The following is an 18,907-nucleotide window of genomic DNA, read 5'->3' as shown; positions in this document are numbered from 1 at the left end:
TATATATATATATATATACACACACACATACATATTTACATATATATACACATACATACACATATATACACATACACGCTTATAACATTTTCTTAAAGATTTGTGATTATAATACTGGAACAAAAATTTTAAGAAGTTTATAGCAAGCTAATAATAATTGCTGTTAGTTGATAACCATCAATTACTTAAGATCTGAAAAAGTTATCATTTATACAATTAACCAAACATACAAACCAACATAAGTATATTTTGATAATACTAAAAATAAAAATAAAATTTTATTAGAAAACTATCATTAATAAGCTTTTTCCCAAATTAATTCATGTACCCATTGATGAATATTACTTTGGCATCAATTCTATTTGTATTTTTAATACCTTGAGTGCTCAGAAACCTTGTTCACACAAATTGGTAAATGGAAATAAAATAAAAGGAATTTGGTTAAAACCATCACTTGATTATTGAACTCCTTCAGAGTTTTATGCCTAAAAATATCACACAATGACTTCAAGATTCAGGGGTATTTTAAATCATCTACCAGATGCTGAAAACAAAGAATTAGAAACTATCTAGTTAAATTGCATTAAGCTTTGTGACTTAGTCATTTGATTTAATCTGTCAACATCAATATCAGTACAATATGAATGACCCCCTGTTTGGAACCCAAGAGGATTTTAAACCTCAGGGCAATGTGCCAAAATAAAATTAGAACTGAGAGGGCATCTTTTTTTTTTCTAAGGTGGAAGAGAGGCAATTTTAAGACTCCCACCCAAAGCATCCAGTTCTGAGAGTCAAAGGTGTGTAGCAGAAAGAAGCAGTTCTTAATGGTCACGTGAGCACTCGCTGTGGCTATCCCTCAAGGCTTAGCCCACAGGGAGCAGAAATGTCCATCTTCCAATCTTTTCCTGGAACAGTTCTGACTGCACACTTTACAAGCTGCTGTCTGAGGTTCTACAGTGTAATTTAGCATGCATCTGTGAGCCTCCTCAGAGTTCAGGGCGTGGTGGGCACTTCCTCTGCCTTCTCACTCCTGCTCGCTGCAAAATATAAACAGGCTGCCAGCACTTCTTTAGGAGGAATTTGTACACAGGTCTGGTGCCCTGCTTTTGTACTTGCCACCCGAGAGACAGACCCCTGGATTTCCTGGTTTTGTCAGCCAATGGAGCTTGCATTCACTGGTCCACAGGACTACAGCAAACAAAGAAGCAGTTTTTAAACAGGCACAGGAACCATGTCCACTTATGGCAAAACAGTGTCCCCTCAAGATCAGTGCTGAGGGAGCAGGCAAAACAGTGTCCCCTCAAGATGAGTGCAGAGGGAGCAGGCAAAACATCCATTTTTGTTTTTCCACGGAAGGGGCTTAGCTACATACTTTCCCAGTTGCTGACTGAGAGTCTGGCTTATAATCAGCCTGTATCTGAGGTGCTGCCTGTAATCCTTCCCTTTTGGACACTGATGATCTTGGCACACCCTCAATTACTAGGAGCCACCGAGAACAAAGATGGTGGCTTGGCTAATCACAAAGATTTGTGAGACAACCAAGAGCATCTCCTACACGAGACTAGTCTCATTGGTACACAACTGAACAAACGTAAATATATTTTGATAATTCTAAACATTAAAATTTGATTAGAAAGCTATCATCAATAAGCATCAAATAAGTAAAATCAGAAATGAAAGAGGAGCCATTAGAACTGATCACACAACAAATACTGGATCATAAGAAAATACATAAGGATCATAAGAAAATACTGTAACCAATTGTACTCCAACAAATCAGATAACCTAGAAGAATGGAAAAAATTCCTAGAAACACACAATTTACCAAACTGAAATCATGAAAAAACAGAAAATTAGAAAAGATTAATAACTAGGGAGGAGATTGAACAGTAGTCAAAAACCATCCAAAAAAATTAACAACTGTGGGAAATAGATGGGGAAACAGTGGAAACAGTGTCAGACTTTTATTTTTTTGGGCTCCAAAATCACTGCAGATGGTGACTGCAGCCATGAAATTAAAAGACGCTTACTCCTTGGAAGGAAAGTTATGACCAACCTAGATAGCATGTTCAAAAGCAGAGACATTACTTTGCCAACAAAGGTCTGTCTAGTCAAGGCTATGGTTTTTCCTGTGGTCATGTATGGATGTGAAAGTTGGACTGTGAAGAAGGCTGAGCACCGAAGAATTGATGCTTTTGAACTGTGGTGTTGGAGAAGACTCTTGAGAGTCCCTGGGACTGCAAGGAGATCCAACCAGTCCATTTTGAAGGAGATCAGCCCTGGGATTTTTTTGGAAGGAATGATGCTAAAGCTGAAACTCCAGTACTTTGGCTACCTCATGCGAAGAGTTGACTCATTGGAAAAGACTCTGATGCTGGGAGGGATCGGGGGCAGGAGGAGAAGGGGACGACAGAGGATGAGATGGTTGGATGGCATCACTGACTTGATGGACGTGAGTCTGGGTGAACTCCGGGAGTTGGTGATGGACAGGGAGGCCTGGAGTGCTGCGATTCATGGGGTCGCAAAGAGTCAGACACAACTGAGCGACTGAACTGAACTGAACTGAATCAATAAATGTGATACATCAAATTAACAAAATGAAGAATAAAAGTCATGATTATCTTAATAGATGCAGAAAAAACATATGATAAAATTCAACATCTTTTAATGATAAAAATACTCAACAAATAGAAGGAATGTACTGCAACATGGTAAAGACCATATATGATAAGTCCAAAGCTAACATCACAGTCAATGGTAAAAAGCTGAAAGTTTTGCCTCTAAGATTAGGAAAAAGACAAGAATGCCTACTACTCTTGCCACTTCTATTTAACACATATAGGAGATCCTAGACAGAGAAATCAGGCAAGAAAAAAAAAGTAAAAGCATCCATATCAGAAAAGAAGAAGTAAAATTGTCTTTGCAGATGACTTGATACTATATATAGAATATCCTAAAGACTCCACCAAAAAGCTAGTAGAACAAATGAACAAGTTCAGTAAAGTTACAGGACACAAAATCAGTGTACATAAATTAAATTGGCTGTGTTTGGATACACTAACAACAAAGTATCAGAGAAAAAAGCTATGAAAACAATCCCATATACAACAGCATCAAAAAGAGTAAAACATTTAGGAATAAATTTAACCAAAGAGGTGAAACTTCTATACACCCAAAACTATAAATCATTTTGATATTTGGCAAAACTAATACAATTATGTAAAGTTAAAAAAAATTAACTTAAAAAAATAAGTCATGTGGCCACATATGAAAAAAAATAAAATAAAACATTGATGGAAGAAATGGAAGAAGACACAAATATATGGAAAGAGATTTTGTATTCATGAGGGGGAACAATTAATACTGCTAAAATATCTATACTATGCACAGATATCCATACAGTCCACAGATTGAAGGGAATCATAAAAATTCAAATGGCATTTTTCATAGGAAGAAAAAAAAATCCTAAAATATTTGTGGAACCACAAAAAACCCTAAATATACAAAGTAATCTTGATAAAGAAGAACAAAGTTGAAGCTATCACACATCCTGATTTGAAACTATTTTCAAACTATACAAACTGAATATATATATATATATATATATATTTGCAAAAAATTACAGCAATCAAAACAGTATGATAGTGGTTAAAAACAGACACATAGATCAATGGAACAGAGAGCCTAGAAATAAATTCATGAATATATAGTCAAGTTATTTATGACAAGAAGCTAAGAATATGCAAAGAAAAAGGGACTGTCTCTATAATAAGTGGTGCTAGGAAAACTGACAGCCGTCTGCAAAAGAATGAAACAGGGCCTCTATCTTACACCATACACAAAAAACACTCAAAATGGATTAAAGACTTTAACATAAAACTTAAATCCTAAGATTTCTGAAAGAAAACGTAGGGGGGTAATCTCCTTGACACTGGTCTTGGCGATGATTTTTTTTAAATTTAACCCCAAAAGAAAAGGCAACAAAAGTAAAAATAAACTAGTGGGATTACATCTAACTAAAAAGCTTCGATGACAGCAAAGGGAGCATCAGCAAAATGAAAAGGCAGCCTACTGAATGGGAGAAAATATTTGCAATCATATATTTGATAATGGGCTTCTCTGGTGGCTCAGACGGTAAGGAATCTGCCTGCAATGCAGGAGACCCAGGTTCGATCCCTGGGTTGGGAAAATCCCCTGGAGAAGAGAATGGCAAACCACTCCACTACTCTTGCCTAGAGAATCCCATGGACAGAGGAGCCTGGTAGGCTACAGTCCATGAGATGGCAAAGAGTCAAACATGACTGAGCAACTAACACTTCCACTTCACTTTCACATCTGATAAAAGGTTAATATCCAAGATACACAACACAGGGAAGTCATACAACTTAGTAGCAAAAAAAACCCAAATTACACAATTAAAAAATGGGCAAAGAATTTGAATGGATGTTTTTTCCAAATAAGACAAACAAATGACCAATGGGTACACGAAAAGGTGTTCAACATCACTAATCATCAGGGGCTTCGGCTGCTGCTCCTAAGTCGCTTCAGTCGTGTCCGACTCTGTGAGACCCCATAGACGGCAGCCCACCAGGCTCCCCCATCCCTGGGATTCTCCAGGCAAGAACACTGGAGTGGGTTGCCATTTCCTTCTCCAATGCATGAAAGTGAAAAGTGAAAGTGAAGTCGCTCAGTCGTGTCCGACTCTTTGCGACCCCATGGACTGCAGCCTACCAGGCTCCTCTGTCCATGGGATTTGCCAGGCAAGAGTACTGGAGTGGGGTGCCAGTGCCTTCTCCAAATCATCAGGGGACTGTAGGTCAAAACCATAATAAGAACATCTCACACTTGTTAAGATGCTATGATCAGAAAGACAAGAAAAACAAATGCTGGTGATGATGTGGAGAAAAGCAGACCCTTTTATATTGACAGTGGTAATGCAAACTGGCACTGTCACTATGGAAAATAATATAAATGTTCCTCAAAAAATTAAAAAATAGAACTACTATACCATCCAGTAGTACCATTTCTGTGTATTTATCCAAAGGAAGCAAAATCATTAGCTTTATAAATTTGTTTTTTCCCACTAACTTGAAAAGATATAAGCACCTTCATATTCACTGTAGCATTATTTACAATCGCCAAGACATGGAAACAACCAAAGGAAATAATTCCATTTATGATCACATGGATGAACCTGGAGGGCATTGTGCTCAGTACAATGAGCCAGACAGACAAATATAAATGGTGCATGATATCATTTATTTATGGAATCTTAAAAAAAAAAAGTTGAACTTGTAGAAACAGACTAGAATGGTGGTTGATAGGGGCTGGGGTGAGGAGTGGGGTGGAGGAAATAGGGAGAGGCTGATAGAAGGGCACAAACTTTCGTTATAGATGAATAAAGCCCGAGGAGCTAATGTACACTGATGGCAACTATAATTAATATTGTATGATGGGAAGTCAGGAGATAGATCTTAAATGTTCTCACCAGGAAAAAGAAAAAAGTAAATATGTGAACTGGGATAGATTAGTTTGATGGTGGGAATTCTTTTACAATGTGTGTGTATGTACGTATAATTATCATGATGTACATTTTAAATATTTTGCAAGTTTTTATTTGTAAATTATACCTCATTAAAGCTGAAAAGGAAAAGAGAAATGTATTGCAAAAACTGTGTAGCATCCTTAAAGGGCATCTCCTGCAATGGACAGATCAGCTGTGATCTTACAGTATAAATACAAGGAAGTCCTCCAAGAAAGCAAATCAGGACTGTTTGCCAAACTGGATGTCTGTGTTGTGGCAAAAACTGAGTACTGAGTGCTTTCTTCAGTAAATCAGAACTTTTGTGAAGTACCCTGTATTTTCTGCAATTCTATATTTTGTATGCAGGCATCTTTAATTTATACTACATACCACATACTACAAGGAGCCATAGCCAGATCTGATTGAAATTTCATGTCACTTGGAGGACTTCGATGAGGTTTTGAGATAGATAAGTAACTGGATGAGACTTTGAAGTGGTCTTCTTTGGAAAAGGCAAGAAAGGCATTTCACATGGTATGTATGCATGGAAGGAAGAGTGTGTGTTAAAAAAGTCAATGAGCTAAATATGACACATTTTGTTAGCTCTACGCAACAGATAGTTTCCTCTTCTAATCCTTACTTTGTTAGGGGGCTTCCTGGTGGCTCAGATGGGAAAGAATCTGCCTGCAATGCAGGAGACCTGGGTTCGATTCCTGGGTCAGGAAAATCCCTTGGAGAAGAGAATGGATACCTACTCTAGAATACAGAGAATTCCATGGACAGAGAAGCCTGGTGGGGTACAGTTCATGGGGTCCCAAAGAGTTGGACATGAGTAAGCAACTAAGACTTTCATTTTTTCATGTGCCATACTCAAGTAACCTATCATGCCTGATTTAAACCTCTGCTAGATATCTATATTCCTAAACTCCCTTGCAGTTTTTACTAGGTTACTAGGTGACCTAGTAACCCAGTTCTGGCCAATGAGAATTAAGGGAAGGTGGGTGAGTGATTTTGAAATTTTGCTTCTTGAGGAAAGCTGCTTGGCCTGGTCTTTCCTCTTCTTCCTATCTTGAATGTAGACATGATATGTGGAATCATCTTGAGACTATGAGGCAGTAAATATGTATGTAAGAGAAAAAGACCAGGAAGATGCTATGTTGAAATGCATGCCCCTGAAAGATATGTTGGAGTCCTAACCCCTAGTACAAAAAAACGCATGATCTTATTTTGAGATCAGGTCTTTTCAGAGATAATCAAGTTAAGATGAGGTCACTAGGGTAGGCCCTAATTCAATACAACCTTATAAAATGCTGTTATATATCTGTATCTGTGTCATTACAAAAAGCAGAAAGTCAGACACAGATACAGGTACAGGCAAAAGGCTGTGGGAAGCTGGAGGCACAGGCTGGGGCGATGCAGCAAAAGTCAGGGAAGGACAAAGGTTGCCAGTCAACCACAAGCCAAGGGGGAACAAGGGAGAGATTCTCCTTCAGTTCCCTTGGAAGGAGCCAATCCCACTGACACTTCGATTGTGAACGTCCAGCCTTCAGAAATGTGAGGCAGTCAAAGCCCTCTTAAGGAAGAAAGAGCAAACCTTGAGGTTTCACGCTCCCTGATTTCAAACTATACTACAAAGCTATAGTAATCAAAACAGTACAGTACAGAAACAGTTACACAAATCAAGGGAACAGAGCAGAGAGCCCAGAAATGAACCCACACTTACACGGGTGCTTAATCTATGACAAAGGAGGTGAGAGCTTACAATGGGAGAAGATAGCCTCTTCAGTAACTGAAACCAATACATCACTGTGTGTTACCTATACGTCAATGAAAAAAAACTTTTAAATATAAAAAATTAAAGGGAGAGTACAAGAACACAAGAGGAATGTTATTCTGCCACAGAATAAAAAGTATGGAAAAAGAAAATAACTATGAGGCAATACATTTGTTTTCTAGGCCACCAGTTTGTGGCCTTTTGATACAATACCCCTAATAGTACACTAATACAGATGATGAAACAGAAAAAGAGAAACAGTCTGGCCCCTGATAATATCTTTATGGCTAGTGGCAAACTCTAGAACCTTCTTCCTCCTAACTTTTCATGTGAGAGGGGAAAAAAAAACCTTTTGGTTTGAGCTAATGTTAATTTCATTTTCTGTTACTTGTGCCTAGTACATCTTATAAATAAATGGTTTTTCAAACAGCCTTGAATAACAAATAAGGTTTTGACAGATATGGGAAGAAAGTCAGTGGCTATAGAAGCCAGTGAAGCAGAGTACGTTATATTCAGGGAACAGAGGCAGACGGCCAGAACGCGGGTGTTCCGAGGGAGAGGCAATGGAACAAGCTGACGGGAAACTGGAGCCATAATGTGGAAGGTGTTTAATCAGATGCTAAGGTTTCTCTGCTGTCAAGAAGAATACTGGAAGTTTTCATAGGGGAATAAAAGGATCAGAACTGCAGTTAAGTAGCAGAAGTAAGTAGTGTGTACTGAAATAGTGAGAGGACAGAGGCAGAAAGATACGTATACAATATAATGGAGTTTTAGTTAAAATAATGGAGCAGGATATGGAAAAGAGGAGGTCAGACGAGATTACTAAAATAAAGTGGACTAGTAGCATGTAGAGTGCAAGGTAGTACAATGACCATTGTAGACCACTTTAGTCATTGACTGACATTATCCTGAGCACTGAGAGAATGGTAATGAAACACCCTGGGATGACCTGGGAAACTCTGAAAACAGTGGCATCTAAGTGCCATCCCCAGAAACTCTTTTTTAATTGATTGAGAACCACTGGGAGATGGGTGTGGAAGGATGTCAGGGTATTACAAATGAGGGTCAGACCTGCTAATTTGAGATGAAACACTCGACTGACATTACCAAGTTTGTCCTATTTTAAATACAAACTTCCATGTCTTCACTCATTCAGTAACTAGTACCAGGCTATGATGGTGATAAAGAGATCGTTTGCCCTCAGAGCATTGAACATTTTTATCAAATGTAATTTTTGACTTAAATATAGCTCCAGATCTATTTTCTTGAGTATCGGTTTTGTATCAGAACAAAGACTGAGATGAAAACATACAAATGCTTTATCCATTTTTCTTTTCTGTTTGAGGGAAAAAAATAGAGAAGGTCTTATAGGATAATAAAAAATGAATAAGATAAGCTATTAAAAGGGAAGATTGTGATATTGTAAGCTACAAAAATAAATATATAAAAATAATTTATATAAATAATCCTATCTCACATAAATTATATTAACAAAATTTATAAACTAAGCTACATATGAACAAATAATTTATGTCTTATATAAGTAAATAAATTTAAGAGGGAGGGGATATATGTGTACATGTAGCTGATTCACACTGTTGTACAGCAGAAACTAATACAATATTATAAAGCAATTATACTCCCATTTTACAAAAGTAGATTTAAAAAAATAGGATCTAGTGGGTACTAATATAATTGTTTTCCAGAAAAAAATTCATTCAATAATTAATTCATATCACTCCATACTTTAATGGCCTTTCTCAAGTTCAACCAGCTTCATGGGAGACAATAGGGTATTGGGACAAAATATACAACTTATTTAAGGTTTTCCAACAAAGATGTATTTAGAAACAGAATCAGCACCTAGAAAGCCACCCCATAACTCACTAATTTGCTGTTGTTCAGTCGCTAAGTTGAGTCCAACTCTTTGAGACCCCATGGACTGTAGCACATCAGGATACTTGTGCTGTGGTATCTCCCAGAGTTTGCTCAAATTCATGTCCAAACTCACTAAGCCAAAGCTTTACTTTTTTTTCAATTATCTAGTAAATTAGTCTCTTCTTTTTGTTGTTAAATGAAAAATACATTCTGGGTCCTTCACAGCTCATGTTGGACAGGAGCAGAGGGTACAGAATTAATGAGAGAAAGAATCACTCACTCTTCATTTCAATACTTTAGAAAGGACTGTGGGAGGAAGGAAGTGAGAGCCTGATGCTACTTAATGTAATGAAAGTGTAAATGCTTTAAGATAATCTATGAATTTCAATAACAAATGAATTTCAAATTTTATCACAAGTAAAAGACAGACAGTATTTAAAAACCTTTCTTTAAATTTCTGCCATGGGTTTCATTTAAATTGTTCTATTAGACTACTGTTATTGGCAGATGATATTTACTCTTTTTCAAGGTGTATTTAAATTAAACCGTCTTTACTAGCAATAGTTACCAATTTCCCCCCCAAAAAGATGCAGAATAGTCCAACAAGATTATACAGTGCACACTCACTCGTGGTGATGAGAATCTGGAGAAAAGTGAACCATTCTCTTGTTACTGACTGGGCCAGGAGTTGTCACCTGAAAGGAGATTTAAAACCAAAACCAGTCACAGGTGAGTCTGTAAAAAGGCAGTGAATAATAGGGATGTTTTCATTTGAAGACATCCACTCTAAAATGCAGAATGTAACAGTTCTCAAAATCTAAGACACAACTGCATGGACCAAAAGTATAATTAAATTCCTGGTAAGAATGAACTACTTCTTTCAGTCTGGCATAGTTCCTCTGCTAGAATTTTACGACTATTTAAAAAGTATCTTTATAATAGAAAAAAACAACTTTCTGAAGAACTAGACCACTGAGTCTCATTTCCAAATACTACACAAATGCAAATATATTTAATTGTATGTAAAAAAAAGAGGTTTACTTAATTAGTGTTGAGAAGATGGTATTTGCTAGGAACAACATCTTTGTATTTAATTCTTAAATGTAAATAACATGTATTATAATGCACACACTTAAATGCATACAAATTAATATGTACATACTCCTCTACATAAAACAGATGAGCAACAGGATCTGCTGTACAGCACAGGAAAAGATATTTATTATCTTGTAATAAGTTACAATGAAAAAGAATATATACATACAAATATATATAACTGAATCACTTTGCTGTACACTTGTAACTAATGCAACATTATAAATCAACTGTGTGTAAAAAATGCATACAAAAATTTAAATTGAGGGAGCAGTGAATAGTCCTTTTTATCATTTTCCCATAAAGTTAGGAATTATCTGTGTATTTACATAGAACAATAATTTCATTTAAGAGAAAAGATTTTATGCCTTTATTTCTAAATCAAAGTAAAAACCTGATAAAGAATTAAAGGTTCAACTTTTTTGATAATGCAAGCTATTCCCATTTGCCAAGAAAATGTCACACTTTTCTGTCTAATCGAGGGTTCTCAGCAGGGACATAAACATAGCATCATGCAAGAAAGAATCCACAACCACAGCTGACAAGAGATAAAGTTACAACTTAAGGCTTTACGTTATGCTTCATCATATTAAAAAATAAAAACAAAACCCTCTATAATTACAGGAGTGCCACTTAACATACAGAATCCAGAAAGGCACGATGAGGCAACAAATGCCTCTGAAAAGAAATGAACATTTTCAAAAATGTATTTCATCTTCTTTCACTCGGGTAACAAGGATGCCAGCACACACTGAAATTCCAAGAATTGCAAATACTGCAAATGTGCACAGATGATGACATTAATAACCCTATGGTTTGAGCACCACAGGTAAACATGTGGCTCAACTCCAGGACTACATCCTGCATTCATCTCAGAATGAGGTTTTCATGCTACTCCAGTGGGTAACCCTGGAATACAGTAATCCATTTTCTACACCGTGGCTATGAGAAAAGCCGACTGTGCCTATGTCATGCTTTGTTAGAGGTTCATGATCACATTATCTCAGGGTGGACCTGACACTTTTATTCAGTTTACAGTATGTTCTATGTACAGGCAACTTATTTCCTTTGCCAGGGCTGCTGACAACCTTTTCCACACTATATTAATCTTGTTTACTGACTTTATCTTGGTACAAATATCAGAAAACTGAACTTTTTATCTCAGAGAAAAAATAAACAACATGTTGACAGAAGCAGAAGCTATTTTCAGGGCTAAAATTGTTTGTTTACCTGCAGCTATACTTATGGAAAAATGTTTAAGTCTTGCTCTGGCTTGAGATACATAATCTGAAATTTAATAAATGAAAGAATTTCACATACACCCATGTGATAAATTGCCCAATGAAAAACAATGCAACTGAATACAATAAAACAGAATTTATAACTAATTTATACCACAATACAAATGTAAGCTTTCAATCTAGTCAGAAATAATCATACTATATATTTCTCAGAAATCATATGTAGAAACTATGAGCACAATTCAATTGCTGTAAACAACTCACAGAAGATTTATAATAGCAAATGTAGATATTTAAATGAGTCTACATATTTACCTAGTACATAGCCCCCCTTTTTAACAAGATGTAAATATCCCATTTCATTATTTCAAGTCAATTTTGGTTTTACTTTTAAAGATATTCAAATAGGCATAATTTAGAATTTTTTTAAATGAAACAAACACTGAGATCTATATATAGTCTTTTCAGGTCAATGACACCGGTCTGACTCAGGAGTAAAATGTTCTAATAATGAGAATCTTTTGCTACTTTAGGTATTAGACACCTTTACCAAAAAGGTGAGAGAGATTGAGAAGGGAGTACGACAAAGCTGTTTACTGTCACTCTGTTTATTTAACTTATACACAGAGCACATTATGCGAAATGCTGGGCTGGATGAATTACAAGGCAGAATAAAGATTGCCAGGAGAAATAACAACCTTAGATGTGCAGACAATACCACTCTAATAGCAGAAAGCAAAGAGGAGCTAAAGAACGTCTTGATGAGGGTGATGAAGGAGAGTGAAAAAACTGGCTTAAAACTCAATTAAAAAAACTAAGAATATGATAGCCGGTCCCATCACTTCATGGCAAATAGAAGGGGAAAAGTTGGAAGCAGTAGTAGATTTCCTCTTCTTGGGGTCTAAAATCATGCAGATGGTGACTGCAGCTATGAAATTAGAAGACTCTTGCTTCTTGGAAGAAAAAAGTTATGACAAAGCTAGACAGTGTGTTAAAAAGCAAAGACAACACTTTGCTGACGAAGGTCTATATAGTCAAGGCTATGGTCTTCCCAGTAGTCACGTACGGATGTGAAGGCTGCACCATAAAGAAGGCTGAGTGCCAAAGAACTGATACTTGCCAACTGTAGTGCTGGAGAAGACTCTTGAGTCTCTGGGACAGCAAGCAGATCAAACCAGTCAATCAACCCTGAATAAAGGAAATCAACCCTGAATACTCATTGAAGAACTGATGCTGAAGCTGAATCTCCGATACTTTGGCCACTTCATGCAAAGAGCTGACTCACTGGAAAAGACCTTGATGCTGGGAAAGATTGAAGGCAGAAAGAGAAGAGGGTGACAGAGGATGACATGGTTGGATAGGATCACTGATTCAATGGACATGAACTTGGGCAAACTCCGGGAGATGGTAAGGGACAGGGAAGCCTGGAATGCTCTAGTCCATAGGGTTGCAAAGAGTCAGACATGACTTGCTGACTGAATAACAACAAAATCTTATTTTAGAATTCAGCTTATGAAAATCGGGGCTATTCTAGAGTTTCAGTGTATTTTAAACTTGAAAACATGTGTTTAATACAATTGATTATTAGTAGTTACTTCAAAGAATTATAAAATATCAAGAAACATTCTTATAGAATTCTTCCTAAAAATCATAATTCAGGGTTAATCTTTCTAAAAATAAAATGAAGCAATTTAAATTATCAGGTCAAATTATTAATTTCTAGTAAACATTCAAGTATGGTGATTATTTTATTCTCTTAAAAAAGATGCCTTCCAGTTATTTCAAAAATGTCTTAGAAAGAAATGACAAATTAAAAAAAAATCATAACTCTTTAAACATCCTATAAGATATTCATGTTATAAAGTTTGTTACAAAAAGTTGATTTTATTTCACAAGGCCAGATAGGAAACAGGTGTTCTGTTCTTCATGAGAAACAGTATCTCCACAATCCAATTCTTGTTGTTTGTTAAAACGCTAGAGACAAACATTTATATTAGTTTTTATTTTATTAATTATTTATATTAATTAGCCAATATTTACTGATGATAACCTTAAACACCACACTATATGCTCTGAAATTTTATGATTCATTTGTTAAATATTACTATATCAATAGTGACTACAACCCTAAATAAAGTAAGCATATTTCTTTTCATTACTATGCTTATATGCAAATTATTTAAAAAATTAAAGTTCGATAGGAATGAATGGTCTCTGGGTAGCATAGTGTTTGTGTCAACTTCTGACCTTATAGACTGTGAAATAAACTTTAATGCTAAAAGATCACAGGGGTCTCAGTCTTCATTATTGTTATTTACAATCAACTTATCAACCTCAGAAGATCACAATATAGCAGTGGTAGATGAAAATGTCGGAGAAGGCGATGGCAGCCCACTCCAGTACTCTTGCCTGGAAAATGCCATGGATGCAGGAGCCTGGTGGGCTGCAGTCCATGGGGTCGCAAAGAGTTGGACACGACTGAGCGACTTCACTTTTACTTTTCACTTTCATGCACTGGAGAAGGAAGTGGCAACCCACTCCAGTGTTCTTGCCTGGAGAATCCCAGGGACGGGGGAGCCTGGTGGGCTACCGTCTCTGGGGTTGCACAGAGTTGGACACGACTGAAGTGACTTAGCAGCAGAAGCAGCAGATGAAAATGTAATAGCTGTACAAGTAACACCATCAAAATTCATAAGGTCAATATGAACCCATATAAGGGAAATTTAGCCAAATTATTTCAATGACAAAGTATCTTTCTCAATTTTATTAGAGATGTTAAAAGAAATTTCTTATTTTTTCTATCACTGATTTATTAACACAGATATTATGACTTTCTCTCAAAGATAAACAAAACAGTTGGCTTTATATCTCATTTTCATTTTGTTACTGTTACCAAACCCACTGCATCTCATCCCATTCTTCTATAATTAAGATGGCTGAATGAGTTACTTTCCAAATCAGGTAGACTTCCTGAGACACGATGGTCCTATGAGATTAATAACGAGTTTATTCAATACGGATGATACCTCACTTATGTTCTCCACAAGTAAGATTCCTTCTATAAATTCACGACGTGTTATGTCGCCAAACAAACCCAAGAAACCATCCGTCCAGGCTTCTTTCTCTGCCTCTAGTAGAGCCATTCTCCTCCAACTTTTCTCTCTTACAATTATATTTTATTTGCCTTCCAAATGTTATTCTGCTTCAGTGCCTACACTGACAAACACTTAGGTTGGCAGGCTGCCATTCAAAAGAAGGCCTTTCAGTTTTGTGAGGACGGCCCAATCAAATCTGCCTGGCCTCCAGGCTGCAGGGAGACATTGTCTGAGCCTCCCTGCCAGTTTGTCAAGACCCAGAAGTTTCCTACTTCTCGAAGGACTGTTATTAATTTGACTCAACTTCTCGGAAGAAAGAAACAAGCCTTTTAAGTTTAGCAGGCTCTGCATGAAGGCCCCCCTGGTACATTCAACAAATGTGTCAGTCAAATACATGTGACAGATATTAAGGAAAACAACTCAACAAAAAGGAGCTTAAAAATAGAACTTTAAAACCTAGGGACAAGAAGTTAAGGAGACGAAAGCAAAGAGGTAGAAGGAAACTTACTGTAGTTGCTAGTCTATACCTTCATCTTCATTTAAAAATAAGTGGAAGAAAATAATATTCTAAACATCTTGGAATAGTTGATTTTAATTCATAGTTGTTAAAATGAATGTGTCAAGTGTCCATCTTTTAATCACACACAGGAGAATAGAGAAAGATTCTCCAAAATATTTCCCATGAGGGCAACTGAGTTTTATATTGGTGTTCTAAAAAACTGGTATAAGACAGTTGGGAGAATGAATAAAATATTTCACTGTGTTATCTATTATCATATATAATATTACAGAATGGTCACAATTCACAAAAGGTACAATTTATTCGGGGATGGAAAACATTCAAGAAAATAACATTAGAATCACTTTTAATATAACATATACAAGAGTGGAAATTACTTTAGGATAACTTTGAAAGTAAACACAACAAAGGGACAAATTCAGGTAGTATAAATGGATATCATTTATAAGATTAAAGGGAAACAAAGCAGTGATCTGATTTCAGAGGAATAAGGGGGAAGAAAATCACCTGTGAGAAGGGAGTTGTATGCAATTTCTTTCTCCCTTCTCCAATTCATCTTACCAACTCACCAAATTCAACTTTCTAAATCACTGCTTTTCAATGTGTTGATTTTCTCATGCCAGAGCCATCCATAGCTCTTCACTGAAAGCAAAACTAAAGCTAATAAGAAATGCATTCAAAACCCTCTCTAATCTCATTTCTGCTTCCCACTGTGATCCCTCTCCAGCTTCTGATGCAATAGCTGATTCCTCCTTGTTCTAAACCCCAAACTGCTCTACTGGAAACAATTCAACAGATATTTACTAGTTATTACTGTGCACATAAAATCATGTCAAAATTTACTATATAATGAGTGGTATTCCATTCAGTTGGGTAATTTTAGTTATATTGTTACATTGATCTACATTGATTGTTACATTGATTTAGTTACATTGTTACAAAGATCACTAATCTTTATGATATCATGATAAAGTCCTGTGTTAAGAGACTCCTTCAATTTGCAGGTGTTTTTTTCCTAAGAAAGGTCAGTAAATAATTCATGCACTAATCCATATTTTACTTTCATTTGTCTAGACTACTATTAAAGTAAACGTGAATTTATATGTTGTTGTTATTTAGTTGCTAAGTTGTGTCTAACTCTTTGTGACCTCATGGACTGTACCCTGCCAAGCTCCTCTGTCCATGGGATTTTCCAGGCAAGAATACTGGATTGGGTTGCCGTTTCCTTCTCTGTGGGATCTTTCTGACCCAGGGATTGAACCTGTGTCTCCTGCATTGACAGGCAGATTCTTTACCACTGAGCCACCAGGGAAGCCCTGTGAATTCACATAGTAGACTACAAAAAATCCTCTTCACTGGCTATAAGAAACTAAAAAAGTAATAGGCGAAACTAGAATGCCCTATGTGTGCAGATAAGGTGCTGGATCTGAGCCCACCAGAAATATTAGCTTCAGACAATGTCCTTCTGGAAAGAATAAACAATATACAATATGACATTGAAACATGTAAAATATCATGTAAGAAACGAGTTGCCAGTCCAGGTTCGATGCACGATACTGGATGCTTGGGGCTAGTGCACTGGGACGACCCAGAGGGATGGTATGGGGAGGGAGGAGGGAGGAGGGTTCAGGATGGGGAACACATGTATACCTGTGGTGGATTCATTTTGATATTTGGCAAAACTAATACAATTATGTAAAGTTTAAAAATAAAATAAAATTAAAAAAAAAAAAAAGAAAGAATATACGGGATGGAAGATCATTTCTGAGAACAACTGAATTACCTGAGATTGCAAAAACTGTTGTAGTAAATTATTAAATTTGTACACTAGAGTTTGGTTTTCCAATTAAGAAGATGCCTCAGAATTTGGGATTTTATAAAATCTAGTAACATTACAAAAAGATGTACTAGGTTCGCATCATTATTCATATCTTTATGTATAAGACATTCACAACCAATTTTGCTCTTATCAGCTGAGTTCACACTGGTTAAGACTTTCAGGGTAAAAAAAAAAACTGTCTTATTAGCAGCAACTACTTTCTTAACCTTTGTGTTAATTAGATTATATTATAGTAGAGATGTAAGGCTTCCCCTGAAAGCTCAGTTGGTAAAGAATCCGCCTGCAATGCAGGAGACCCTGGTTCAACTCCTGGGCTGGGAAGATCCATTGGAGAAGGGATAGGATACTCACTCCAGCATTCCTGGGCTTCACTTGTGGCTCAGCTGGTAAAGAATCTGTCCAGTGAATGTGGGAGCCCTGGGTTTGATCCCTGGATTGGGAAGATCCTCTGGAGAAGGGAAAGGCTACCCACTCCAGTATTCTGAAGAATTCCATGGACTCTATTATAGTCCATGGGGTCACAAAGAGTCAGACAGGACTGAATGACTTTCATTTTCATAGTAGAGATGTAACACAGTGAGTGAATCTGATGACTTTTACCTGATTGTCAAGGTTAAAGGGTCCACACTGTTCCATTATACTTTTACTATGCAATTTTTAACCCTTCTTGGGCCGATGTAAGCATGAACAACCCAACAAAGAAAGTGTGATAATGACCACTGATGACACATGAAGAATTAATAGAATTTGTAGAAACACTATTGTGATTAATGATGACAATTACGTTGTCATCAGTCTTTTATCAGTTTTGCCGGCTTATAAGGTAAGTTTTCACAGGCAAGATGGCTAAAGTGAGTAGACATCATTATTCTCAAACACTAGATGAAGAAAGTAATACTCACTGAGGTGAGGGCACATAACACTCAGATTACAAAGACTAAACAGAGCTAGATCTGAACCTCAGTTGTTCTATTCCCAATTGCCCCCGACAGAGGACCACACAGAGGAGACAATACACCAAAATAAATGTTTCCTGTGTTGGGGAATTTGCCACAGGAGATGCTGACTTGAATGGAGATTATATTGTTGGAAACTCTTCAGCCTATAAGTATACATCCAAGGACATTCTGGTCTTTACTTGCGACTTGGGGTACCCCATGGGGCTATTTTAAACGCAGGCAAGTTTGAGCATGGCATCTCAAACAAGGTTGTCAGTCCATGTTACAGACAGACTAACAAGAATAACAAATGGCTCCACTACAAGTCATTACAGGCAAAGTAGTGAAAAAAATTAAAAACTGCACTGGAGAGGAGTAAACATTTCATGATGAGAGTATGTGAAGGAACTTGGACAATTAGAGAAGCTGGGCTATTTTTTTTTTTCTTCAAAAGCAGATAACAATGTAAATGTGAGATTACACCTTCAATCCAGAAAGGTTTTATGACCCAGAGGGATGGTATGGGGAGGGAGGTGGGAGGGGGGTTCAGGATGGGGAACACGTGTATGCCCATGGCGGATTCATGTTGATGTATGGCAAAACCAATACAATAAAGTAATTAGCCTCCAATTAAAATAAATAAATTTAAATTAAAAAACAAACAAAAAAAGAATAATTAAAAAAAAAATCACAGGAGATAAAGCACAGAGAAGCTCAAGGCTTTCAATAGAGGATTAGTCATCCTGGCAGAAATCGTATGTGTCAAAAGAAAGATGCTAACCTTTCAGCTGCTAGCATCACGTCAAGTAGTGACTGCACACAGACTCCAGGTAATCTGGAAGTAATCTTAGTACCTTTTCAAGTAACAGCAGTACATATATATCTTTAAAATAATTCTTAATTGCATGTTACGCTAAGCTGATGAAGATACAGAAATATACAAACATACATGTAGATATATGACAACATTAGCAATTCTTATATTTTTCATTCTAAGACTAA

At 36.6% G+C, this 18,907-nt stretch overlaps 1 protein-coding gene across 2 annotated transcripts in view; it reads right to left on the bottom strand.

Moving 5' to 3' along the window:
- The window catches only part of GPATCH2 (G-patch domain containing 2), a 197,993-nt gene that overhangs the window by 73,898 nt on the left and 105,188 nt on the right, over nucleotides 1–18,907 (bottom strand). For both annotated transcript variants that reach the window (XM_005910052.3, XM_070385510.1), the window contains exon 6: nucleotides 9,804–9,871. In XM_005910052.3, coding sequence (XP_005910114.1) covers nucleotides 9,804–9,871 — 68 coding nt within the window. The remainder of the gene's footprint in view (nucleotides 1–9,803; nucleotides 9,872–18,907) is intronic.

Source organism: Bos mutus, chromosome 16 (assembly GCF_027580195.1).
Source record: "Bos mutus isolate GX-2022 chromosome 16, NWIPB_WYAK_1.1, whole genome shotgun sequence".
NCBI classification, from domain to species: Eukaryota; Metazoa; Chordata; class Mammalia; order Artiodactyla; family Bovidae; genus Bos; species Bos mutus.
Note: the sequence above shows the minus strand (reverse complement) of the source record. Positions and strands in the feature narration are given on the sequence as shown.